Raw genomic sequence first — 22,076 nt, 5'->3', positions numbered from 1 at the left:
AGGTTCTTTCTGAATGATATTTTTCCATTTTCAGGTCTCTATCTGCTCAGCCAAATCTGCATAATTGTAAATCAAAACTAAGAGACCTGGATGGTAAAGGCCAAGGAAACTCTGAGAAAGGATCCAGGTATGGTTGAAGGATTGAACGAAGGTGAAGTGGGGCTCACCTGTCAGTAGAAAGAGGTCATGAATTTGTTTTTACCAGATAGTATTTTACTAATGATTTCTGAAAACTTCACTGAGAATAATATTAGATGTAATGACATGGATTTCCCATAGTAGGCAGTACATTGAGAGGTCAGTTGATGTCAATATTTGATTAGTTTTGAGGCTCTGAAATAGCTGTTGCCCATTGAAAACTAAGTTTCTTTTACCCAGACTGAAATCAGTGTCAGGCATTGGGCGTGAAAAAGGCCATTTACACATGAAGCAAATGTTAGTAATCCATTTTATCCTAGAGCTTGTGACCTTCCTTATTGAATTTTAGCCAGATTCTCAGTTTTATCCATGTATTTTTTTCCTGCAGAGCTGGGCTCTGCTTGAACCAGAAAACCCTCTGCTACCCACAGGTAGACTTGCCACTATGATACCAGTGGCCATACCTTGCCTGGCAGATTGAGATTGTAGCACACAGGATGCAAATCTAGGTTAGGCCATTGATAGCTGTGCCCTCTTCCCAAATTTGCATAACAGTTTTTGACACTAAGAATGTTATCACCAGATATGTGTTGACAGAGTGAATGTTCTGATATGAGTTGTTTTCCTTAAGAATGTCCACTTGCTTTTTGAATCACCTATTTGTTCCAGTCTAAATGTTTTCCTGTCCTTGAACTGTGTTGTTTTTAGTGATGCGCTGTATTGCATTAGTCCTGATTAGAGGGGAATCATTACTGTTAACCTTTTCTGAACTGTTTCCTTTAGTTTTGTGTCTCTTTGCCTTAGTATTGTGAGATATGTTTCTTCTCATCTTACATTTTAGAGAGTTTTACACTGAGCAGTGTTCAATTATTCACAGGGATGTAGAAGTAACTTGTATTCTCTTATTCATTCCAATTGTCTGGTAGGCTTACTGTGTCTGTCTATTAATCTAGGCCTGTCCTGTAAGCCTCTAGCCTCCATTCAATCTTATCTATGCCTATAAGTGTTTCTGAGCTCTCACCTCCTGGCTCAGCTGGAATCCTTTTTAACCTGTCACAATCATCACAACAGGTTTTGACCCTTAGAAGTCTCCTGAGAATCCTGGGCCTTATACTTATAAAAAGAATTAATTTCCTAGGTAGATTTTTCTAGAGACTTAGGAAATTCTGGAGTCTCCTTTCCCCAACATATGCAGATGTTCATGTTTGTACATAGAGAATTATAGAGAATAATCAGGAAACCATCTATGAACAAATGTCTAAACAGTGCAGTATGTTTTGTAGTTCTCTTTCTTTCTTCCTTCCTTTCTTTCATTCTTTCCTTCTTTCTTTCTTTCTTTCTTTCTTACTTTTTTTTTTTTTGAGAAAAACCTGGACTGTATTTCATAGGAGTTTCACTAATTTACCTGCCCCTTCCACTAGTAAGTAATATTATATACCTTAATCTACCATTATTTTAATTAATCATTTTTTTGACTGAAACGTCCAGGTCTTCTACTTTTCCTTCAAGTCTGATAGTAGAAGTCTCTTGTGCTCCATGTTTCCCTCTTCCTGTAGCCATGTTTCATGTAGCTATGTTTCATGTTTCATTGAAGAGTGGTCATAATGGACAGATCCAGAGGACCTGCCTTGGGTGGGAAAGTTTCCTAAGGAGTGATGGAGAGTGGTGGAAGGATGAGTTGGAGTTCATGATGGAAGCAAGCTGAGAGCTCTGTCCTCTGCTGGAGACAGGTCTCTAGATAGCTCGATTTTGCAAATGGAAGCCAATTCTTTCACTTTCTTAAGCTACTTCCTTAGAAAATCCAAATCCTGTCAATCATTTACACCAGGTTCCCTATTGATTAACCTATTAGTCAGCATTTTGAGACCTTAGCCTCTTGACTCTTAGAAAAAGAAAGGAAGAAAAAAAACCAACATAGCAGTTCTCCTGTAGTTTGCTTGGGTGTGCTTTCTGGATACAAAGTCAAGATATACAGGCTATTTTTTAAGTGAGAAATTAGCCTCCTGTTTTTCAAGTCCTTCACTAAGTTTGGCATTTGGAAATTGCTCTTTCCATAGATCTTGAACTCATAGGTGTGCATGGCTTCTGTCCTGTATGGCTATGTTTTCTGAATTCTGGGGTTAAAGTCCTGTCTCACCATACATGGATTTAACCTTTTCCTCACATAGAACTTGTTCCTTCTCAGGCTGTTCTTGAACTCAGAAATCTGCCTTTCTTTTTAAACAGAAATAGAAAGCTTAACTGAGTGGGATTTTGTTCTGAGATCATCACTCCCTCACTTCCTGGTGCTCCTTTATTACTTGCACCAGGAGCCTTGCTTTTGTTTTAACTGTTTGTTTTTAACTATTCCTTTCCCTTTACTGACTCATTAGTGCAGTTGCCTCTGTTCTTTCTGGTCCATGGAGCCCCCATATAATTCATATTGTACCTTTGTAGTTTGCATTGTTGAGAAATCTTCTAAAGAATAGTTCTTACACTAATTTATATATTCTTCAACCCATGTTTTTTTGTTTGTTTGTTTGTTTTGTTTTTTTGTTTTTGTTTTTCGAGATAGAGTTTCTCCATGTAGCCCTGGCTGTCCTGGAACTTACTCTGTAGACCAGGCTGGCTTTGAACTCAGAAATCCGCCTGACTCTGCCTCCCAAGTGCTGGGATTAAAGGCGTATGCCACCACTGGCCAGCTCAACTGATGTTCTAAGGGTTCCTTCCCACAGCCTTTAGTGCTGTCCTGAAGGTCACAGCATTACCATTTTCCTGGCTGAATATCAGACACACTTTGCTCACTGGAATTCTGCTGTTTTTGATTATTATTTAGACATTACCCTTGGGAGGGAGAACATTCCCCAATCACACGGGCAGTGAGAACATTATAATGAAGAGGGATATGTAGTATAACATGTACATTATTATGTCAGCAAGCCTTATGCCTATAGCAACCATCAGCACTGGAGAAATCACAGGTACTACTGACCTGTTCCATTCTATTGCTGACCAGGCAGACAGAATTTTATTCATTTCTTTAAAATTTTATTTAGGTATAGGAATGTTCTTCTGTATGGATTTATATGCATTGTGTTCCTGCATGAAACCAAAGAGCCCTGAAATAGTCACTTAATGCATCACACAGGAATCTGGCAAAAATTGCAACTTGTCTGTTGTGTAGAAAGAATTAGACTGTGTTTCTTTTCAGAAATAACAAGTGTTCTTTACCCCTGAGTCATCTCTCCAGCCCAGAGGTTTACATTTCTGGTACACTTTCATGATAGAGCCTGACTATAACGCAGAGTTCTATATTTTTCAAACTAAGAATCATAAATGATATCCAGAATTTGCATTTGTATTCTTTCAGGGCTTGAAATATCATTCCATGCTCTGCTGGTTTTATTTTATAGGTAAGTATTTACTACTACTGTTTGGTATTTGTTTTATTTTATAGGTAAGTATTTGTTATTTTATAGGTAAGTATTTGTATTTATATTTTATAGGTAAGTATAGGTATTTGGTATTTGTTTTATTTTATAGGTAAGTATTTACTACTACTGTTTGGTGGTAAGGGCTAGGACAAGAAAAATGGAATAAACTTGCAGACTCTTAAAGCACTTAGATGTGAGAATAGCTAGGTACATCTGGGAATTGTGAAAGCCAATCTCTGACAGAGTTTCCTAAAAAATGCTACATTAGAATGCTATGTCCTTTTAGTAATCAAGAGTCCCAGTGTCGGAAAACTACATATAGCTATTTAAAGTTTTACTAGTGTAAAAAGATTTCATGTAACAAGTGATATTAATAACTGGAAGTGTCAAAAGTACAGAATAATGTCAATCCAGAAACTGGTGTGTATTTGAGAAAATGTCAGTTCCAAATTTTGATTTTTTTTTTAGATTTATGTATTTTATGTATGTGAGTACACTGTTGCTATCTTCAGACACACCAGAAGAGGGCATCCGATCATTGCAGATGGTTGTGAGCCATGATGTGGCTGCAGGAAATTGAACTCAGGACCTTCCTTTTTTTCTGGCTTAATGTTATGACACTGAAAGCTGACTTGTTCACTTGTTTCTAGGAAATTATCATTTTCCTCATCAATTCTCATCATTTTTATATGATTTCCCACAGCAGTCCGTCCTTCTGCTCTTTCCAAGTGTCAATCTACTCTTGTGATGCAGGGTCATAGGAAGAAACTATTCCTGTACCTGTTAAACACCAAGAAAAATATTTGACATAAGAGAACTATAAGATGAATGTAATACTTAGAAAGTGCTGCATATTTGCTGATACCATGGTCATGAGCACTTTTCATAGTAATAATGTCTCAACAGTCAGAATGAGTTCTTATGTTTTTATTTATGTGTAAACACATGTATGTACTTGTATGTATGTGCATGTGTTTGTATTTATGCCAGGAGACCCATGCGTTCATTCTTGCTTTCATGTGGAGCTACAACATATTTATGAGATAGAACCTTTGTGTTCCAAGGCAACAGGACACAAATGGAAAAGACATAGACTTTATCTTCTGCATAGCGTGAACTGCAACATCATCAGAGGCTCAGATGTTTTATTCTAGTGTGATTACTAATGAAACTCCATTCATCTAGAAATCAGTCTTGGCACCCACTAGCTATCTCTCTTTGACTTTAGTCCAGGAAGATGAGTCTTCCATAATTACCCTGAGTATTAATGTGTTCTACAGCAGGTGTACATGTGTTTTATGTTTGTGCCTGGTATTTTCTAAGGTTAGAAATAGTCCTGGGGTTATACTCATATCAGAACACAAATCATCGCATGCTGTCACCTCTGTAGAAATGTTGTCAAGATACAGGTATCATTTTGCTCTTAAATATTTTTTAAATGTGGTTTAGCATTGTCTGTAATACAGTCATATTTATTTTCAATTTGACTTGTTCAATCCTTGATGTGAAATTTCAAGAATTATAATTTTTGTTCCTCACACAGAAGAAGAACAGAATAATGAGTGCGTCTCTGGTGAACACTCCGAAGGTCAGTGTTCTGTCCACATTTCTTAAAAAACCCTTTTTTATTCAATCTATTTATAAGATTACTTATCTATATATGAAATATTATCTAAGGGCTTCTTTTCTATGATTTTTATTTTGCTCTGTGATAATGAAAATTTAATGTTTTGGGTTTTCATGTATATAACATCATCATATTTCTACTGGAGTTTATACTGTGAGGACATAAAATTCCCATAGACTGGAGACCTACTGGTCTCCAATGGCATCTATTAAAAATGATTCTCAAGAATATATTGATGGGTATTTTCTACATTGGGTAAACTTCTGTCCTTTTATATTTGTGTGGAAGTAAGGTCTCTTGTGTCACATCAATGGTATTTGATGGACGGTCACATTTTCAGACACAAGCTTGTGAATGTGGATATGGAAATATGTTGAAATTCGCATCACTAATCAATATATGGAAGAGGAGAATTTGTAGAAGAATAAAATTATAAGGGACCCAATGTATTGAATCCTAAGAGTAAATGTATTAGCTCTCTAGAGGTGTAGATGATGGAAGGAAATTGTGTTTCTTTCGCCAATGATGTGATTGTGACCTGATGCAGATTTCAGTGTGGGGAAAAAAAAACCTTGCACGGGGGAGTGGGGGGGGGGTCCGGTGGCTGGGTCCCATGGCGGTCCAGCAGCAGGGTCCTGGCGGACTTCCTACACTGCTGGCAGAGGAAGGTCCCATATTCACACAGCTGCCGCAGGCGACAAGTGGAGTCCTGTTTTCCAAAGCTTTTATTGTTCATGACATGGTGAGTGGGTGTAGATGATATATGCTCCCCCAAAAGCCAGGCTCCACTGGATTTTTATAGGGAGGTGGAAAAGGGGAGGGAATAAGTTAATTAGCTATGCCCCCAGACTTTAGATAACTCATTAATGTTTTATTTATTTATTTATTTATTTATTTATTTGGTTTTTTCAAGACAGGGTTTCTCTGTGTAGTCTTGTCTGTCCTGGACTCACTCTGTAGAACAGGCTGGACTCGAACTCAGAAATCCACCTGCCTCTGCCTCCCAAGTGCTGGGATTAAAGGCATGTGCCACCACTGCCTGGCTTTTTTTTTTTTTTTTTTTGGTATTTTTTTTGGTTATTTTATATTTTATTTACATTTCAGATGCCATCCCCTTTCCCTATTTCCCATCCCTAGAAAACCCCTATCCCATCCCACCTTTTCCTTTTTGCTTTTATACAATTTTTTAAAAATATTAATCAAAGGCTTTATAAGTTTGGTAAGGTTCAATCAGAAGTGTAACCCAATACCCAACCTAGATATAAAAAACGATCTTTGACTGGTGGAGACATGTGAACATCTGCCTCCATGCCCCCTCTCTCTTTCTCTCTCTCATCACCTAGCTTCTCCTCTTCTTCATCTTCTCTCCTTGTTCTATCTCTTCCTCTCGGTACTCCTTCCCCCTTAGCTCCTCCTACATATCACCCTTCCTGTTAAAATAACACTTTTCTCTCAAAATACAATTAGAGCATACTTATTCCTAATTGTGTCAATGAGGTACAAGATAGTCTTAATACACAGTTCATCATTTTGTTGACTAACCAGAACTTCTGTTATCTCTCCTAACTAAAACACTTAGTTTTGAACCTGGCTTTTTTCTTGGCTTTAGAATGAATGTCAGCTGAAAACCATCCACTCAGATCTTTTCTCTCAAAGTAAATAGCCAGGATTGGCTATGAGACTATAGGTCTTCAACCCCATCAGAAATCCAGAATGACTGAGTTAACTGAAATTATGGGAAGCATTAGACATAGCTTCTAAGACTTAGCCAATTTATAGAGACTGCTGAACACCTGGAAAGCCCTTATACTACAGAATGTTGGAGCATCAAATCTTCAGCCTTCTGGCCCAGAATCATCTGACAGACCTTAGTGATGCTGAATTATCAAGGGCTGATTACTCTGTCTAGGCAGATATAATCAGTCGACTATTCTGCAAGTGTGTCCTTTTCTGTACAGTAATTTGTCTGTAGATGTAAAGAGGCAATTCTTGCCTAGTGGCTGTCTCTGCACAACTGGATTATCTCCAAGGATGCTCAATTTCTTCTTAGAATCCACAGCAGGAAGCTGTCAGGAGCAGACAGGTCTCTAATCAGAATGAACATTAATATGGAAATATTTGTAACATCAATTCTGTGGAGTTCTGATGATTTGAAAACCAACTATCCATGTAAGGTAACCTGGACTGTTGTCTGTTAACTCCTCTCAGCTATTTCTAAATAAAATATGGAAAACACCCTAACAATAAACTCAAAGCCATGAATTTGCTATAGTCCCTTAACTCATAGACTAACCATTCTAAATCAGTTAAAAAAGTTAAAGACTGGGTCTAAGCCTTGTATTCCTAAATGTGTTATCCAGGCACAATGCCCATGAGAGTATCAATATTCATCTCACTTTTATATCAATAAGAAGCTCGTACCAATGAAAACCATAAATTTGAAATCAAAGTAAATTTTGTACCATTTAAGAAATTATAGCTTCATCTTGATATTATTTATACAGATTTCTACCCATAGGTTATTGCTATGCAATAAGTCCTAGCCAGTCCTCCCTGTTCCAACAAAACCACTACTTTTCCCTAGAAAGACAGACCAATATTAGCCACCTTAGTCCCCAAGCCCAGGGAATAGGGGCGCTGACTCTTCTTCAACTTCTTCAAGCTGATTATGGGTGTTGAGATATTAGAAGAGGGGTGGGGGGAAGAGTAAATTGATAAGCCTCTGATGCTGTATCTTCACTGCATCCAGATGAAATTCAGGACATCGGAGGTTTGGGCAGGTCTGCTCAGTATGCTTGATGAGTAGATACACCAAGGCTGTGTATTCTGCAATATACAATTCTCAGAACAAGTTTTAGTATCAAGAAAAATTTTTTTTTCCTAGAGGGCTGACATTTTTTTTAAAGATGTTGGTTGTAACAACTTTTCTTTTTTTTTTTTTCCTTTTTAAAAATTGGTTGTAACATTTACATTTCAAATATTATCCCCTTATCCCATTCCCCCCACCACCCAGGAATGCCTTATCCCATCCCCCATCCTTGTGCTTCTATGAGGGTGTGATTTTCTAGTTTCTATGATACTGTTTCCATTAGCATAAACTGCCTCCAAAATTTCTAAATCCTTCCCTTTATGTTATTTAATCTCCTATTTTTCTTTTCTTTCTTTCTTTCTTTTTTCTTTTTTTCCTGTTTTTTCATCTTTCTTTTTTTTCCAATTGGGTATTATATTTACTTTTCAGATTTTATCCCCTTACCCCACTTCCTCACACTACCCAGAAACCTCCTATTCCATCCCCCCTCCTCATGCTTCTATGAGGCAGTGCCCACACCTACCCCCCACACACACAACCCCCTCCCCACCATCACATTCCCCCCCCCCACTCACTCTGTGTTCGTTTCTTATGGGACCAAGAAACTCCTCTCTCGCCTATGTCCAACCAGGCCATCCTCTACTACATATACCGCTGGAGTCATGGGTCCCTCCCTATGTGCTCCAAGGCTGATGGTTTAGACCCTGGGGGGCTCTGGTTGTTTGGTATTGTTGCTTTCCTCATGGGGTCACAAACCCTTTCTGCTCTTTCAGTCTTCTTTCTAAGTTCTCCATTGGGAAACCCTTTATCATATCAGTGGTTAGCTGTGAGCATTGTCCTCTGGATGTGATAGTCTTTGGCAGACCTCTAAGTAGACAGCTATATCATGTTCTTGACAGCATGGACTTCCAGCCATCCACATCAGTGTCTAGCTTAGGTGACAGTACATAGGATGAATATCCAGGTGGGATGATCTCCTGATGGCCCCTCCTTCAGTTTCTGTCCCATGTTTTGTTTCTATATTTGCTCCCTTGAGTATTTTTGTTAGTTATTCTAAGTAGAACTGAGGCATCCCCTCTTGGTCTTCCTTCCTCTTCATGAGCTTCATGTGGTCTTCAGGTTGAGTATTCACTATACCAAGCTTTTGGGCTAACATCCACATAACAGTGAGTAAATACCATGTGTGTTCTTTTGTGATTGGGTTAACTCACTCAGGATGATAATTTGTAGATCCATCCATTTACCTAAAAATTTCTCAAATTCATTTTTTTTTTTTTTTTTTTTTTTTTGGTTTTTCAAGACAGGGTTCCTCTGTGTAGCCCTGGCTGTCCTCGAACTCAGAAGTCCACCTGCCTCTGCCTCCCAACTACTGAATTCATTATTTTTAATAGCTGAGTAATACTCAATTGTGTAGATGTACCACATTTTTTGTATCCATTCCTCTGTTGAGGGACATCTGGAATCTTTCCAACTTCTGGCTATTATAAATGAGGCTGCTATGAACATAGTGGAGCATATGTCCTTATTTTATGTTGGAGCATCTGGGTATATGCCCAGGAGTGGTATAGCTGAGTCCTTAGTTAATGCTATATCCAATTTTCTGAGGATCTGACAGACTGATGTCCAGAGTGGTTGTACCAGCTTGCAATCCCACCAACAATGGAGAAGTGTTCCTCTTTCTCCACATCCTCGCCAGCATCTATTATCACCTGAGTTTTTGATTTTAGCCATTCTGACTGGTATGAGGTAGTATCTCAGGGTTGTTTTGATTTGCATTTCCTGATGACTAAGGATGTTGAGCATTTCTTAAGGTGCTTCTCAGCCATTCGAGTTTCCTCTATTGAGAATTCTTTGTTTAGCTCTGTACCCCATTTTTTAATAGGGTCATATGGTTGTCTGGAGTATAATTTCTTGAGTTCTTTGTATATCGTGGATATTAGCCCTCTATCAGATGTAGGATTGGTTAAGATCTTTTCCCAATCTGTTGGTTGCCGTTTTGTCTTATTGACAATGTCCTTTGCTTTACAGAAGCTTTGCAATATTATGAGGTCCCATTTGTCAATTCTTGATCTTAGAGTATAAGCCACTGGTGTTCTGTTCAGGATCTTTTCCCCTGTGCCTAGGTATTCGAGGGTCTTCCCCACCTTCTCTTCTATTAGTTTCAGTGTATCTGATTTTAAGTGAAGGTCTTTTATCCACTTGGATTTGAGCCTTGTACAAGGAAATATGAATGGATTGATTTGTATCCTTCTACGTGTTGACCTCCAGTTGAACCAGCACCATTTGCTGAAAATGCTGTCCTTTTTCCACTGGATGGTTTTAGCTCCTTTGTCAAAGATCAAGTGACCATAAGTATGTGGGCTCATTTCTGGATCTTCAATTCTATTCCATTGATCTTCCTGCCTGTCTCTGTACCAATACCATGCAGTTTTTATTACTATTGCCCTGTAGTATAGTTTGAGGACAGGGAGGGTGATTCCCCCAGAAGTTCTTTTGTTGTTGAGAATAGTTCTCACTATCCTGGGTTTTTTGTTGTTCCAAATAAATTTGCAAATTGCTCTTTCTAACTCTATGAAGAATTGATTTGGATTTTGATGGGGATTGCATTGAATCTATAGATTGCTTTTGGCAAGATGGCCATTTTTACTACATTAACCCTGCCAATCCAGGAGCATGGGAGATCTTTGCATCTTCTGAGATCTTCTATTTCTTTCTTCAGAGACGTGAAGTTCTTGTCATACAGATCTTTCACTTGCTTGGTTAGATTCACTCCAAGATATTTTATATTATTTGTAACTATTGTGAAGGGTGTCATTTCCCTAATTTCTTTCTCAGCATCTTTATCTTTTGAGTGTAGGAAGGCTACTGATTTGTTTGAGTTGATTTTATATCCAGCCACTTTACTAAAGTTGTTTATCAGGTTTAGGAGTTCTCTGGTGGAAGTTTTAGGGTCACTGAAGTATACTATCATATCATCTGCAAATAGTGAAATTTTGACTTCTTCCTTTCCTATTTGTATCCCTTTGACTTCCTTTTGTTGTTTAATCACACTAGCTAGGACTTCCAGTTCTATATTGAATAGGTAAGGTGAGAGTGGGCAGCTTGTCTAGTCCCTGATCTTAGTGGGATTGCTTCAAGTTTCTCTCCATTTAGTTTGATGTTGGCTACTGGCTTGCTGTATATTGCTTTTACTATGTTTAGGTATGGACCTTGAATTCCTAATCTTTCCAAGACTTGAAGGGATGTTGAATTTTGTCAAATGCTCTCTCAGCATCTAGTGAGATGATCATGTGGTTTTTTTTCTTTGAGTTTATTTATGTAGTGGATTACATTGGTAGATTTCCGAATATTGAACCATCCCTGCATTCCTGGGATAAAGCCTACTTGATCATGATGGATGATTGCTTTGATGTGTTTTTGGATTTGGTTTGGGAGAATTTTATTGAGTATTTTTGCATCAATATTCATAAGAGAGATTGGTCTGTAGTTCTCTTTCCTTTTGGGGTCTTTGTGAGGCTTAGGTATGAGCGTAATTGTAGCTTCATAGAATGAATTGGGTATTGTTCCTTCTGTTTCTATTCTGTGAAATAGTTTGAAGAGAATTGGTATTAGGTCTTCCTGGAAGGTCTGATAGAATTCTGCACTGAAACCATCTGGCCCCGGACTTTTTTTGGTGGGGAGATTTTTTTTTTTTTTTTTGGTTTTTCGAGACAGGGTTTCTCTGTGTAGCCCTGGCTGTCCTGGAACTCACTCTGTAGACCAAGCTGGCCTCAAACTCAGAGATCCGCCTGCCTCTGCATCTCAAGTGCTGGGATTAAAGGCGCGTGCCACCACCGCCCGGCGGTGGGGAGATTTTTAATGACTGCTTCTATTTCTTATGGGGTTATGGGACTGTTTAGATGGTTTATCTGCTCCTTGTTTAACTTTAGTACCTGATATCTATCTAGAAAATTGTCCATTTCATCCAGATTTTCCAATTTTATTGAGTATAGGCCTTTGTAGTAGGAACTGATGATTTTTTTAATTTCCTCTGTTTCTGTTGTTATGTCTCCCTTTTCAGTTCTGATTTTATTAATTTGAATGCTGTCTCTGCGCCCTTTGGTTAGTCTAGCTAAGGGTTTGTCTATCTTGTTGATTTTCTAAAAGAACCAGCTCGTGGTTTTGTTGATATTTTGTATAATTCTTTTTGTTTCAGCTTGGTTGATTTCAGCCCTGAGTTTGATTATTTCCTGCCATCTACTCCTCTTGGGTATATTAGCTTCTTTTTGTTCTAACACTTTCATGTGTGCTGTCAAGTTATGTCAAGTTAATGTATGCTCTTTCCATTTTCTTTTTGTGGGCACTTAGAGCTATGATTTTTCCTCTTAGTACTGCTTTCATGGAGTCCCACAAATTTTGATATGATGTGTCCTCATTTTCATTTAAATCTAAAAAGTCTTTAATTTCTTTCTTTATTTCTTCCTTGACTAAGTTATCATTGAGTAGAGCATTGTTCAATTTGCACATATATATGGGCTTTCCGTTGTTTTTGTCCATGTCAAAGACGAGTCTTAGTCCATGGTGGTCTCATAGGGTACAAGGGATTATTTCAATCTTTTTGTATCTATTAAGGCCTGTTTTGTGACCAATTATATGGTTTATTTTGGAGAAGGTACCATGAGGTGCTGAGAAAAAGGTATATTCTTTTGTTTTAGGATGAAATGTTCTATAGATGTCAGTTAAGTCCAATTGGTTCATAACTTCTGTTAGTTTCATTGTGTTTCAGTTTAGTTTCTGTTTCCATGATCTGTCCATAGCTGAGAGTGGGGTGTTGAAATCTCCCACTATTATTGTGTGAGGTGCAATGTATGTTTTAAGCTTTAGTAATGTTTCTTTTATGTATGTGTGTGCCCTTGCATTTGGGGCATAGATGTTCAGAATTGTGAATCCCTCTTGGTACATTTTTCCTTTGATGAAGATGATGGTCCTTCTTTATCTTGTTTGATTACTTTTGGTTGAAAAAACGATTTTATTTGATATTAGAATTTCTTCTCCAACATTTTTCTTGGGGCCATTTGCTTGGAAGATTGTTTTCCAACCTTTTACTCTGAGGTAGTATCTGTCTTTTTCACAAAGGTGCGTTTCCTGTATGCAGCAAAATGTTGGGTCCTGTTTAGGTATCCAATCTGACACTCTATGTCTTTTTATTGGAGAATTGAGTCCATTGATATTAAGAGTTATTAAGGAAAAATGAATGTTGTTTCCTGTTATTTTTGTTATTGGCAGTGGAGTTATGTTTGTATAGCTACCTTCTTTTTGGGTTGTTGGAAGATTACTTTCTTGCTTTTTCTAAGTTGTAATTTCCCTCCTTGTGTTGGAGTTTTCCACCAATGATCCTTTGAAGTGCTGGATTTGTGGTAAGATATTGTGTAAATTTGGATTTGTCATGGAATATTTTGGTTTCTCCATCAATAGTGATTGAGAGTTTTGCTGGGTATAGTAGTCTGGGCTGGCATTTGTGTTCTCTTTGGGTCTGTCTGATATCAGTCCAGGATCTTCTGGCTTTTATAGTCTCTGGTGAGAAATCTGGTGTAATTCTTCTAGGTCTGCCTTTATATGTTACTTTGCCTTTTTCCCTTACTGCTTTTAGTATCTTCTCTTGGTTTTGCATATTTGATGTTTTGATTATTATGTGACCTGAGGTGTTTTTTTTTTTTTTTTTTTTTTTTGTCTAGTCTATTTGGGGTTCTGTAGGCTTCTTGTATATTTAAGGACATCTCTTTCTTTAGGTTAGGGAAGTTTTCCTCTATAATTTTGCAGATATTTACTGGCCCTTTAAGTTGGGAGTCTTCACCTTCATCTATACCTATTATCCTCAGGTTTGGTCTTCTCATTGTGTCCTGGATTTCCTGGATGTTTTGTGTTAGGAGCTTTTTACATTTCACATTTTCTTTGGCCGTTGTGTCTATGTTTTCCATGGTATCTTCTGCGCATGAAATTCTCTCTTCTATCTCTTGTATTCTGTTGGTGATGCTTGTGTCTATGACTCCTGATCTTTTTCCTAGGTTTTCTATCTCCAGAGTAGTTTCCCTTTGAGATTTCTTTATTGTTTCTACTTCAATTTTTAGATCCTGGATAGTTTTCTGTAATTCCTTCACCTGTTTGGTTGTGTTTTCTTGCATTTCTTTAAGGGCTTCTACCTGTTTACCTGCGTTCTCCTCAAATTCTTTGAGAGTGTTGTTTATGTCCTTTTTAAAGTCCTCCATCATCATCATAAGAAGTGATTTTAATTCTGAGTCCTGCTTTTCTGGTGTGATGTGGTGTTCAGGACTTGCTATCGTGGGGGAACTGGGTTCTGATGATGCCAAGTAACTTTGGTTTCTGTTGTTTAAGTTCCTGCGATTGCCTTTCACCATTTGGTTAGCTGTAGTGCTACTTGCACTCACTGGTTTTGACTGGAGTCTGCCTTTCCAGTTATCTTGGTTGTGTCAGAACTCCTCAGGGTCCGGATGACTCTACAATCCTGAGCTCCAGCTGCTCTGGGTATAGTGGCTCCTCTAGGATGTTTCAGGATATTGTGTGTCTACGGTAGTAGACCAGCTAGGTGTTTGCTGCTCTGTATGTAGTTGCTCCTCTATGATGCTTCAGGATATGGTGTCCCCTGCTCTGCAGCTCTGTGGGCCATGTCCTCTCTAGGATGCCTGCAGCTCTGCGGTCCTTGACCTCTCTTGGGTACCTCTGCAGCTCTGCTGTTTGTGACCTCCGTAGGGTGCCTCCGGACTCAGTTTCCAGAGGCGAGCAGATCAGCTGGAGGACTGCTCCAGCCAATGGTATCCAGGCCAGGGACAGAAGGGAACTATTAATATTTTAATTAATATTAAAATTAATATTAATTTTAGTTTTTGGAGGTGGAGACCTGCTAATCACACCCTCTACCCCTGTGTTACATGACTGATGGTGCAGATTAAATGGAGTTACCTTGTCCAAGACCTGACACTCTTTGACATTTTATGTCACACAGTAATCATTGAAGTGTTTACACCTGAAATCTGTTTGTCTCATGAGAGATACTGCCACTGTGGTAAAATCTCAGTATGGAAATGGTTAGTTTCCTTTCTTTTTGGTTTCAATCTTTCGAAGTAGTGGAAGTCCTGTAGTCTTCACCTTCTCTTTTCAACACATGAAATACAGTAGTGAGAGTTTTCTATCGTGCATCATCTTGGTGCTGTGTATAAACCATCAATTTTCATACATAAATTAATGTTCTTTTTAATTTTTTGTGTTTCGTTCTTTAGAAGGAAGAAGGCTTGATAGAACCTATGTTATTCTTCTTGATCAAAATTATGCATTACATAACTGAAAGGTTGTGGCAATGTTTCTCTTTTTCATTACAATACAATTTTCTTACATATAAGTGTTCATCTGAATACTTTATGTACACTGAATGATACATTATGCCCCTGACACCCTGAGTGCAGCACCAAACCCTGCTGACTGATGTCAGACATAGTAGTGAGCTGTAATATGTTTAGAAAGAATTAAATTCTGTTTCTATAGAAAAGCAGCAAGTACTTTTAACTCTTAGTCATTTTTTCATGCCTCAGGTTTACATTTTTGAGGTTTAGTTGTAATAGAGACAATACATAACCAGTGTATTATATATAGTTTTCATGAACAAAGGAAGAATTGTAGATCATACTTGTCTATGCAAGCTATAATTCTAATACACAAGTGGTCAAGTTCTGAAGAAAATTAAATAAGGTTAAAATTAGAAGATTAAAATTTTAAATTGTTAATATGAGAAATAATTATTAAATACTCAAGAAGAATTGGTATAATTCTCCTTTAATATGAAAACAAAATTTGATCAAAGAAAATGATTCTGCTCTATTGGAATGCCTTGCCACTTATGCGACTTGTTCAGACATACATATCTAATCAATCTGTAATGAAAGACCATATAAAACTTATGAAATTGTTATTATATGTATTGATTATACCAACTTATATAAAATATTAAATAATTTAAATATTCTCAAATTTTGGTTGCTCTACTTTGTAGTTTTGAACATATTCTCATAAAATAACTTCCCAAAGCATTTGATTTTCTGTATCATATGGAATGTTGAATGTATGCCTTGATGCTGCAGTTCTGTTCTGTTTAAGAAAAACTCTGACATTTAGTTCATCCATTAATGCTGCATTTCACATTCTACCAGTTTGATCTAGAAAGAATGTAACATTCTACTGAGTCCTCAGATTGTTAAATAGATCTGTTGTAATACAGACAAGTGAGATGCAGCTGCACACAGGAATAAGCAAATGTCCATATTTCAGCAAACTCTGCATTGTAAAATTTGAAGGCATGTTTCTTGTCTTTATAATTTGACAATTTATGATGTGGAACTGGGATTCTATTTGATATCAACCCTTATTTCATAAAGTTATGTTATTGCATCTAGACATCAAATGTATATATTATATTCTGTAAATGATTACTGCTTATGTAATTATGACATCATGCACTCTCAGAGAAATAGAAGGAAGTCTATGAGTATTTTACACAGTATCTACATTTTCAAATGTAGTGATTATGGCCCACCTTTCATTTGCTGCTAAAGTCTCAGTAACCAAAGGAAATTCATGAAGGTGAGAGCCTTTCTAAATGTGAGCATTACAGTAAGTCATTGTATAGATTGTCTGTGGAAGAGCAGCAGTTCAGAACTTCAGACACTTCTCCATTGCACTTTTTGAAAATGTTTGTCTTTCAATATTTTCTTCAATCATTTGTATCACAAAGTATATCTTAATTAACTCTTTTTTATCAAAGAAAAGATTTTGGTCCAGTAGTAAATAGGTAATTTTCCATTCCAGGGTCCGTTAACCTTTAAGGATGTGGCTGTGGACTTCTCACTGGAGGAATGGGAATGTCTCACTTTTGCTCAGAGGGCATTGTACATGGATGTGATGTTGGAGAATTACAACAATCTATTGTTTGTTGGTAAGATTGCACCTCTTGTTGACTTCCTGATTCTTTTTTTTGAATGTTTCTATTTTGTGTTTATGGAAACTCTCTGAAGTATCTATAGACTACCAAAAAAGGGAAAATCATAATTTTTTCTGGTTAAAATCATAATGTTTCATTGTGTTTTCTTTCCATTTCCTTGCTTTCTTTGGAAGATTAATCAGTGTTAAATTCTCTGAGCTCTCTCCTTACCACTAATCTTCCAGACAGGGTTTCTCTGTGCAGCCCTGGCTGCCGGGAACTCACCCTGTAGACCAGGCTGACCTTGAACTCAGACATCCACCTGCCTCTGCCTCCCAAGTGCTGGATTAAAGGCGTGCAGCACCACTGGCAGGCTCTATTTCTGCATATACAATAGTTGCAGTATATTAATCTTACTATTGCTTTAGTGTTCCTTCATTTAAGATTTTAGAAACTGCAAAAGGTTTCAAGTATATATAGAGCTGTTTTTATGGAGAGATATTTTATTTAGGTTTTGACAATTGTTTTAGTTCTGGGAAATAATTATTTATCCTTTCATTTAGGATGCTGAAATAAAACTATTTACTGGTTTCCTTGTCAATGCCAGTTACATCATAAATTTATACCTACCAATTCTACACATTGTCACTCTGAATCAAATTGTAACCATAAAATTAGAGCTACATTGTTCAGAGATCTACTTTTTTGTATTTTATTACAGATCTATCACTTATTTGTCCTAGCTTCTGCAAAGTACAATTTTCTTTCATTTTTATTTTTTATTTTATTCATTTACATTTCAAATGTTTTCTCCCTTCCAGGTTCCTCCTCTGTAACTCCCCCTCTCCCTTTCCTCCCTCTTCCCTACTTCTATGAGAGTACACACACACTGCAATGTCCCCTCACTGGACTAGGATTCTATGCTGGGCCACTGAGCCTTCACAGGACCAAAGGCCCCCAGTCTCATTGTTGCCAGATATGGCAATCCTCTGCTACATATGTAGCTGGTGACATGAGTTTTTTCATATATACTCTTTGCTCGGTGATTGTGTCCTTGGGAGATCAGGGGGGTCTGGTTGATTCATATTATTCATCCTATGGGGTTGCAAACCCATTCAGGTCTTCAATCCTTCCCCTAACTCCCCTATTGGGGTCACCATGCTCTTAGTTCTATTGTTAGCTGCAAGCATCCATATTTATGTTGGTCAGGTGCTGTCAGAGCCTCACACAAGACAGCAATATCTGACTCCTGTCAGGAAGCACTTAATGGTGTCAGCAACACTGTCTTTGTTTCTTATCTGCATGTGGAATGGATTCCTAGGTGGGGCAGTGTCTGAATGGACTGTTCTTCAGTCTCTGATCCACTCATTGCCCCTGTATTTCCTTTAAGCAGGAGCAATTATGAGTTAATATTTTTGAGGTGGTTAGGAGGTATAATATTAAAATGAGTTTTAGAAGGCAATTATCATTTCCTATCATCTGATGTAGATCAGATTTGAGGTTCTTCTAAGGATACATGTAATAATTAAAAAAAAATTTCTCTTAAGAGCATGAGTCCATGAGAATGTATATTTTAGCTAAAACTTCAGCCAACACTGTTTATTGAGTCACGTCATACCTATGTGAGTAATCCCTGTCATCTCTAATTGCACTTTTTCAGAAAATCATCACATATGTGGAATGTATGAGAAGGTCTTGGATCAAGACACATTGTACGTTGTCCATGAGCCTGTGAATATCCAAGAGAAGTCTTCTAACTGCAATGAACTCAGCAATAGGATTCATGAATCTACCCAAAGTACACTTCATAAAACTAACCACAGAGATGCATCTCTTCAATTCTCAAACCTAAGAATACCTAAAACTGGGAACACTGAAGAAGTTTGCAAGTATAAAGAATGTGCAAATGGTTTAAATGTGTGCTCAATCATTAGTCTCAATCAAGGAATCCACATAAGAAAGAAAGAACACAATAGAAATACAGAATTTGATGAGGTTTTTCACTCTAAACGTAAACCATTGCACAAGAAAAACAATAGTGGAGTGAATTCTTACAGAGGTAGTGAACCTGACCAGTGCTTTACCCAGAGACACTGTCTTCAAAGTCAGCAGCGCATTTATCCAGGAAAGCAACCTCACAAATGTAGTGAATGTGAAAAATGTTTTAAACAAAAATTCAATCTTAGTATTCATCAGCGAATTCATAGTGGTGATAAACCTTATAGGTGTAGTGAATGTGACAAAGGCTTTACCATAAAACGCACTCTGAGAATTCATCAGAGAATTCATACAGGAGAGAAACCTTACAAATGTAAAGAATGTGACAAATGCTTTACTGCGCCATCAAATCTTAGTGTTCATAAGAAAATTCACTTAAGAGAGAAACCTTACAAATGTAGTGAATGTGACAAATGCTTTATTGAAAAAGGCAAACTGAGAATTCATCAACGAATTCATACAGGAGAGAAACCTTACAGATGTAGTGAATGTGACAAATGCTTTATTGAAAAAGGCAGACTGAGAGTTCATCAACGAATTCATACAGGAGAGAAACCTTACAGATGTAGTGAATGTGACAAATGCTTTATTGAAAAAGGCAGACTGAGAATTCATCAGAGAATTCATACAGGAGAGAAACCTTACAGATGTAGTGAATGTGACAAATGCTTTGCCAGTCAATCCTATCTTAGAACTCATCAGAGAATGCATACAGGAGAGAAACCTTACAAATGTAGTGAATGTGACAAATGCTTTATTGTAAAACGAAAGCTAAGAATTCATCAGAGAATTCATACAGGAGAGAAACCTTACAGATGTAGTGAATGTGACAAATGCTTTACTCAAAAAGGCAATCTGAGAATTCATCAGATAATTCATACAGGAGAGAAACCTTACAAATGCACTGAATGTGACAAATGCTTTACAGCGCAATCAAATCTTAGTGTTCATCAGAGAATCCATACAGGAGAGAAACCTTACAGATGTAGTGAATGTGACAAATGCTTTATTGAAAAAGGCAGACTGAGAAATCATCAACGAATTCATACAGGAGAGAAACCTTACAAATGTAGTGAATGTGACAAATTCTTTACTCAAATATCGCATCTTAATATTCATCAGAGAATTCATACAGGTGCAAAACCTTACAAATGTAGTGAGTGTTCCAAATGCTTTACTGAAAAAAGAAAGCTAAGAATTCATCAGAGAATTCATACAGGAGAGAAACCTTAAAGATGTAGTGAATTTGACAAATGCTTTACCAGGCAATCTCATCTTAGTATTCATCAGAGAATTCATACAGGTGCAAAACCTTACAAATGTAGAGAATGTGAAAAATGCTTTGCCCAACCATCACATCTTAGTGTTCATCAGAGAATTCATACACGAGAGAAACCTTACAAATAAGGTGTTTATGACAAATGCATTACCCACAATATCAGTTTGTGAAATTATCAGAGATTTTACACAGTATAGGAACTTTATGAAGGAAGTAAATGAGACAACCTTCTACTGAGAAATATCATGTTAAAATTTATTAGAGAATACTTAAAGGAGTATTAAAATTTTCAAATGTATTTAAAGTGTAAATCCTTTACTTTTGGCATATCTGTTAGAACGCAACAGAGAGTTCACACGGGTGAGAAACTTAACAGATGTAATGCATGAGGATATATCTTTGACTTCATTTCAGGTCAATGGAAACATCTTCAATTTTTTAGTGGGGAAAAATTTTTCTGTTGGGAAAAATGTGGCATATATTTTATCCATTGTGTATTCTTTGCAACATTTGAGGTTTCACACTAGAGAAATAGTACAATTACGAAAAACTTGTGAAATCCTTCATCTAATGTTTAAATCTTAGATAATGTCAACTATTTGTGCTTGGTGAAACTCTGACAATGTGACAATGTAGGAGAGCTTTCATTAAACTTTTCCTTGTTCACCATCAAATATTGCCAGATCAAGGCAAGTGTGGAATCCATAAAAATATAGTGTTATATAAGACTTTCATGGTTAAAGCAGTAATGCATTCCAAAAGGAAAGTAAGTAATGTGTGTACAATAGCCCTGAAACTATGTAATGCAACGGGCAGCATTCTGTTTAATTTATGCAAATGAACAAATTCAGGCGAGTTGTACTTAAAAGAGTGATTTACAAACTGAGCCACAGACGCTACATATTCTTTATCCTGTATTATACTTACCGATGTGAAGAACATTTCGAGTATCCAGTATTCATGATTCTTATCAAATGCTGGTTTTATGTTTCAGGAAAAATATTGAGTATAACTCCTTTGTGCTCAACAACTCTGTTTCCATTGTCCTGTCAATAAATCTGAATGATGCAACAAGTTTGACTTGGTTGTTTTCAGTTTGCACATGGGTTACTTAGATGAATATATGTTGCATCTTTACAACAAATGTCTCTCATAAAACATATGCTGAAGACATGAGTATTTTCTGCAAACCTGTAATGTAAACATTATAGTAGTGATTATCAACAGGTTAGTAACAGCCTCTTTGGAATTGGAATGTCTCATGGGTGATGCTTAAGAGCCTTTTCAAACATTTATTTCTACTTTTTTTTTTTTTTTTTTTTTTTTTTTTTTTGGTTTTTCGAGACAGGGTTTCCCTGTGTTCTGGCTGTCCTGAAACTCACTCTGTAGACCAGGCTGGCCTTGAACTCAGAAATACACCTGTCTCTGCCTCCCAAGTGCTGGGATTATAAACACGTATTTCCAATTGTCTTAGAACTGAAAAATCATTCATTCAACTCCAGGTTCGTCTGCCCACACATGAATAATTAAAATTGTGTGTCAGTGGTAAGCATTATAAAAGTTAGAAACACTGAATTAGAGATAATGATTGGTGTTAACTAAAATAGGGAAGATTCTGTGCAATATTCCAGGCTTATTGCCATAGTAGCACTAGGTTAAGTTAGAAAGAATTGAAACAGAAAACAAGTATTGACTCTCAGAGCCTCAGCAATAAGTGTGCTTTCTCTCTTCATTTCAAGGGAGTATGAGATAAATGTCTCCCCAAAATAAATGAAAACATGGCTTAATAATTTTCAGGGACCGGGCGCTGGTGGCAGAGGCAGGAGGATTTCTGAGTTTCTGAGGCC

At 37.2% G+C, this 22,076-nt stretch overlaps 1 protein-coding gene across 1 annotated transcript; it reads left to right on the top strand.

Annotated features, from left to right (window-relative positions):
* Positions 1-16,924: 16,924 nt before the first annotated feature.
* On the top strand, positions 16,925-20,183 carry LOC117709312 (uncharacterized). Its single transcript, XM_034503609.1, has 3 exons — positions 16,925-16,967; positions 18,613-19,161; positions 19,333-20,183. Exons 1-3 carry the CDS (start codon positions 16,925-16,927, stop codon positions 20,181-20,183), a joined length of 1,443 nt encoding a protein of 480 aa, XP_034359500.1.
* The last annotated feature ends 1,893 nt before the right edge of the window (positions 20,184-22,076 follow it).

This window comes from Arvicanthis niloticus, chromosome 5, assembly GCF_011762505.2.
Source record: "Arvicanthis niloticus isolate mArvNil1 chromosome 5, mArvNil1.pat.X, whole genome shotgun sequence".
Taxonomy (NCBI): domain Eukaryota; kingdom Metazoa; phylum Chordata; class Mammalia; order Rodentia; family Muridae; genus Arvicanthis; species Arvicanthis niloticus.
Note: the sequence above shows the minus strand (reverse complement) of the source record. Positions and strands in the feature narration are given on the sequence as shown.

Excerpts from the sequence above, each read along its gene's own strand:
- LOC117709312 (XM_034503609.1), top strand. The coding sequence starts at position 16,925 with ATGGATGTGATGTTGGAGAATTACAACAATCTATTGTTTGTTG. Across the intron at positions 16,968-18,612 it reads CAACAATCTATTGTTTGTTG|AAAATCATCACATATGTGGA; the intron begins GTAAGATTGCAC and ends GCACTTTTTCAG. Across the intron at positions 19,162-19,332 it reads TCATCAGCGAATTCATAGTG|AGAAACCTTACAAATGTAGT; the intron begins GTGATAAACCTT and ends TTCACTTAAGAG.